Source organism: Gossypium raimondii, chromosome 12 (genome assembly GCF_025698545.1).
Source record: "Gossypium raimondii isolate GPD5lz chromosome 12, ASM2569854v1, whole genome shotgun sequence".
Taxonomy (NCBI): Eukaryota; Viridiplantae; Streptophyta; class Magnoliopsida; order Malvales; family Malvaceae; genus Gossypium; species Gossypium raimondii.
In genome coordinates, this window is record NC_068576.1 from 4,089,718 (window position 1) to 4,095,717 (window position 6,000).

At 32.2% G+C, this 6,000-nt stretch overlaps 1 protein-coding gene across 1 annotated transcript; it reads left to right on the plus strand.

Moving 5' to 3' along the window:
- The first annotated feature begins 284 nt into the window (after positions 1–284).
- On the plus strand, positions 285–2,953 carry LOC105762915 (translocon-associated protein subunit alpha). Its single transcript, XM_012580884.2, has 8 exons — positions 285–417; positions 803–952; positions 1,049–1,099; positions 1,247–1,335; positions 1,722–1,799; positions 1,905–2,108; positions 2,457–2,528; positions 2,696–2,953. Exons 1-8 carry the CDS (start codon positions 351–353, stop codon positions 2,741–2,743), a joined length of 759 nt encoding a protein of 252 aa, XP_012436338.1. The 5' UTR covers positions 285–350; the 3' UTR covers positions 2,744–2,953.
- The last annotated feature ends 3,047 nt before the right edge of the window (positions 2,954–6,000 follow it).

Sequence of the window (6,000 nt, forward strand, 5' to 3'; positions counted from 1 at the left end):
CCACTACTGTGATCTAAAGTTAAAATATACACATAAAAAAACAAGGGCTCTTTGAGTACTGCTGCACCTTCACGAACTGCTCTTCTGTGTCACCTATCCACGGAAAACAAGTTACCTCAGACAATTGAGTAAAAATCTATATAATCTTTCAAATACTCAAGTCTTATGTTTTATCATACTCTTAAACTACTAAAACGACGTAGCTAAAAGTTGTTCAATTGCCAATGAAGTTGGGTTATTTAAAGATCCAATCTACAGTTCTGTTTAATCTACGTGTTGTTGGGTATATACATTATTTATTTTTCTCATTTTCTTCACTTTTCTTTGATGAAAATAACAAACTCCCAGAAATGACAATAAAAATTTTAAGGGTTTTCTTCATTGGGTTACTTCTCCTCCAATTTCCTTTGTTTCAGGGTTTGAAATCAATTTCCCACATCTAGTGTTTACCAATTTATTTATTTTATCTAGAGTTTCCATGATTGTTTTGATCTGTCGACATGAGATACAATTGCTTTCGTTTTCTTTTAGTGCTTATATTCTCATTACATTCATGTTAATTTGATTTATTTCTCTAATGTATGATTGATTTGTAATCCTGGTTGCATTGCATGGCTATAAAATTTCAATTAGATTCGTTTCTTTTAATTTTTAGGGGGAAGAATGAAAGAAAAAACGTTGGCTACTGATATTTCAGCATCTTTTCACAGTTCCTTTCAGCTTTTCCTATCCACTCTTGTTTGATAAGTGTCACTATTGTTTTTAAATTATGGGGTAACATGATTTTCCTCTGGTTTGATAGTCGTTAGGTGTCAATCAGAAATAGAGGCTGATGTTGAAGGAAGCGAGCTTGGGATTGTTCGTGAGGATGTTCAGGATTTTGTTGGTGGCAATTTTAAGCCAGCTCCTGGAGTTGAAACTATCTGTTTATTCCCCAAAAATAGTGCCAAAGGTAAGAACTTTGTGATGTTGTATGATTTGAGAGCGATGTGCTTTTTTTTTATTTAATTTCTAATTGGTAACCTTTTTTTTGTTTTTACGTGGGCAGTGGTTCCAGCTGGAGAAAAGACAGAACTCCTTGTTGGGATGGAAAATGTTGGTAATTATTTCGTCTACACAACATTATTGGCTCATCTTCTAGTGAATTTTGATGTGTTAAAACTGGTTAATTTATCTGTCTATTGTTGGCTATGCTTACATGTTTACCTCTTTTTCATCAGTCATGGCTTACTTCGTTAAATTGCAGGGGAGTCACCCTTGAATATCATTGCAATCGAAGCCAGTGTTCATCTCCCTTTTGATCATCGCATGCTTGTTCAAAATCTTACAGCACAGGTAATCATAAACTAATTTTCAAATATTCCTAATTTATCAGTTAGTCAAGATTCCATTTTGATTAATTTATAATATTTAGTAACTCAAAACCTTTTCTTAATTGAATACCATGTCCTTTAAGGTTGGAGATTGAGCTTGCAAAGATAGTTGAGACATTCATGCTCTAATTGGTCATTGTGTAATTATAATGCTTTGTTGTTGGGTTTTGATTATTATATGGTTTAGGTTTTGAATTTTTTCCACACTTTATCATCAAAGGCTTGTTTAATTATTTGAAAAAGATCTTAAGCTTCTGTATTTCTACCAAGTTGATCATACACCTCATTATCTTGTAGTTTTACTATCTATGTTGTGGATTTAAATTGGAAGTGTCTGTTTAAATGTAGGTTTTTGACAATGCATCTGTACCCCCTTCAACACAAGCTACATTCCCTTACATATTTGCTGTTAGCAAGTTCTTACAGGTAAATAATTACATGGGAATTTTATGCTTTAGAGTTGTATGTAATTTCTTTTTGTTAGAAGGGTTGTGTTACACAAAAGCTTACATGTCTAGAGCTTTGATGCAGCCCGGAACTTTTGATCTTGTGGGTACAGTTGTCTATGAGATAAACCAGAGCCCATACCAAAGTACATTCTATAATGGTACCATTGAAGTTGTTGAGGCTGGTGGTTTCGTCAGTGTCGAGTCAGTTTTTCTTGTGACCCTGGGGATTTCACTTCTTGTTCTCCTTGGTTTATGGATTCATGGTCAGTTTAAGCGAATCTCCCAGGTAACCTCGTTGTGCCACCTTGTAGTTGTCCTATTAATTTATTTTAATAACCATGTATGTTTAAGGCTAGTTATTATAAGATGCAGTCTAGAGAAGGCTCTTTTTTTTTTTATGAAAAATAGTGTTGAATTTCTCTAAGAAAAGAGCACATCCATGGATACATGGAAGAAAATGTACATTTGTCCTAGCATGGGCCTATTTTAAGCCATCTGTGAGTTATTGCGCTGACAATGTGGGAATGTTAAAATTTGTGATTTTTGTCTTGCATTGGAGAAAGCTTCAACTTATAAGGAGTGAGAGTGGTAGGGACTAGTGCTTATAGTATGTTTGCCTTCATTACTTTGCTAGAAAACTAAGGCGGCTCCAAAAGTGGAAGTTGGAACTGGGACTACTGATGCCTCAATGGATGAATGGCTTCAGGTAATGGGCTTCACCTATGCATCAATTCGATTGTTTTCTATTGCAATTGGCTTTGGCTTTGAATCTGTTTAATTAGATATCAAATATCATGAGTTCATTGCATGTAGACTAAATAATCATTAATTGTCTCAATTGCAATGTTATTGCTGGCTTGTCTTAAATTTCAGGGAACAGCTTACAATCAGTCATCTTCCAAATCGAAGAAGAAGAAGTAGATGGAGTAGTGCTCATGAAAGTTAGGCAATTGCAACTCTTGCTAAGTCGTTTGGAAATTCTAGAAGTGAGGGCCGATAGTAGTCTGAGAATTAGGCCAGGAAAAGACAAACCTTGCTGTTGTAGCATGCAGATGCATTTTTTCCCCATTTTACTTATTTAATGCATGATGTTTAATAATTCTTAAATAATATTAAAATATAAGTAAAAATATTGGACAAATAATATATTTTAAAAAATATATCTGATGCTTAATGATTTTTAAATAATTATTTATACTTATTTTTTATTTTAATATTATCTTAAAAATATTATTACATAAATTTATCATCATATTTATTAAATTACTCATTAATTTCATATTTGTTTCGTATATTGTTTATTCCATTAATATAAGGCTTTTAGTTATATTTTAAATAAAAATAGAGGTTTAATTTATATATTTATATAACGCAATATTTTTCTTTTTTAATTTATATATTTAACAACTTTAATTTAATAACGAAAGAAAATGTTCTTTTCTAAAAAATTTATAGATTTATTATTTAGCACACTTATTAGAACAATTTATTTTATTATTATTTGCAATTGAGAACTTTTGATCATTATTGAAAACAATTACCGAAACAATTATTTTTGTTATTATGATTGAAAACAATTGTTAGTATTTTTTTAAATAGTTTAATGTTATTATAATTATTTTTAAAATTTTTTAACATTTTTAATTATGTTTTTAACAATTTATATTTTGTTGGTAGTAAATTGTAATGGTAAAATATTTTAACTTTATAATCCCGATTATAATTTTTGATATTTTAAAAGAATTTCACACCTGTTTTTAATTTTTTTAAATATGTATTTATCAAGTCTTTAAAATATTTAATTTAATTATCACTTAAAATATTTAAACATTTTTGAAAATTTTAGAAAATTTTATTTAAATACAATTTTAAAATGAAGTTAATTAATATTTTTAAATATGTAGAATTGGAATTGCCCATTGAGTTTGATGAAGAAGAACACCACGATAACTTGATTTCTCCCTCTTGAGATTTTCTTTTAATTATACAAACCCTAAGTGATCGAGACTAGAATTTTTATGCATATTTTGTTTGTGTAACCCTAATAGATAGAGGGATGATTAATTTAAAATGATCAACTTTTAATTTGATATGTTCATCAAGTAACCGAATGAACGTATAGGATTAAACTTCTATTAAAGTAAAACACTCAATCCCTTTAAATTGGGCCACATTATTTTATACTTAATTGGGCACACAAAATTGGGCTAAAGAATCTTACATTCTCTCACTTGGCCCAATGTGATAAAACATGATTTTTAATAGAATAAACATTAAGCGTGCATAAAAAATAACACCCATTATTATTGCCATACTACAATGATCGGCAAATATGAGTTATGGTAGTTGTATATAGTTTAAGTCACATGCTTCCTTCCATATTCTACAACATTACTACTCAATATAATAGGACCATAAATATCACATCATGATCGCAATTATATCTTATAAAGATTTTCCTATTTCAAATCATTTCAAAATTTATGCTTTACACTCATGATAAACAATAAATATGTCAATTTTATATCGAAACACAATAATTAAACTGAAAGTGTCACATTATCATAAAATATCATTCATTAATACAACCAAGACCTATTTATTATAAAATATCATAAAAGGCTGCTAATATTGAATAAAGAAAAACAAGCAATTATTTTATTATAAATGTTATTCTTGGAGGGAGGTTCAGTCAATGACGAATCTGCTTCTCTAATTGACCATAGGTCAGAGTAAGGATTCCCTCACGTCTAGACCTGTGACTAGATCCTACACTAAGACTTATAACATCTTGGTATCAAAGCCTTCTGTCATGGGTGACGAGGAGACTTTGGCAGCCAAGCTGGATGCTTTCATGGAACAAATGGCTACAAGGCGATGAATATTAGAAGAACTGATGGCTGAGTTATCTCTTTTGGTCTAAAGAACAACGAAAAGGTATATAAAGAAAAATAATGAAGAACAGGGCAGCAACAAAGGGAAAAAAAAGCGAATTTAGATTCACAACAAGGTGGGTCCATGGTGCCACAATACTCTAAGATGGAATCTCCCACTTATGATGGTGTTGGAGATCCTTTAGGGTGGCTGAAAAGATGCAAGCAATCAATAGGCTAATGAATAAGACAAAGTAGGCTTAGTTGCATTCCATCTCTTTGGAGAGGCGCAACTATAGTTTGATCAAATGGAAGAAGATGAAGCAGGTCTTGATTGGGGGCGTTTCAAAGAGTATTTTCATGTGAGGTTTGGGCCACCTATGAGTAACAACCCATTGGGGGAACTTGCCAACCTAAAACAGATTGGCACTTTAGAGGAATATTAACGCCAATTTCAATCACTATTGGCTAGGACTGTTGATCTCAAACCTCGATAACAAGTAGACCTCTATACTGTCGGGTTGGTAGAGGAACTTAGAATTGATATTGAAATGCAGCAACCAAAAAACCTTGGAGTTGCAATGAATATGGCTCGAGCATTGGAACATAAACAAAAGGTCTCTTCCAAAATGTCATCTCAAACCAACCTGAATTGGCCAACTTTCCAAAACATTGGCAGTAATTCAATCATTCCAATGACAAAGAGTCTTGCAAAGGGAGGGGGACAAGCAACAAAACCAGTGAGGTACAGTAGCAAAATGGGTTCTTCTGTAATATTTATTAAGAGATTTACACGGACAATAATGGCAGAAATAAGGGTTAAGGGTTGTGTTATAATTATGACGAATCTTATTCTATGGGGCACAAATGTAAAAGGTTATTTTCGATAGAAGTACCAGATGATGAAGGCGAGCAAGATGATGATGAGGTAGATGATCTTGAAATTTCTCTACATGCCATCAGCGGAACTGGCAATTCATCTACTATGCAACTGATAGTAAATGTGTCAAGAATAACAATGTTAGTACTCATTGATTCGAGCAGTATGCATAACTTCCTACGTGAAGGTCTGATGCCAAAGTTGGTATTGGAAGTATGGAAAAAATTGGGTTGCAAGTCTGTGTAGCAAATGGAGAACGAGTGCCTAGCATAGGCATTTGGAAATCAGTACAGTTCGTAATTGCAAATGACAGCTTTCAAGCTGATTTTTATACCATTCCACTAGAGGGGTTTGATGTGATTTTGGGGGTAAAATGGTTGTGTACTCTTGGTTCACTTTTTTGGGACTTCAGCTTATTGACTATG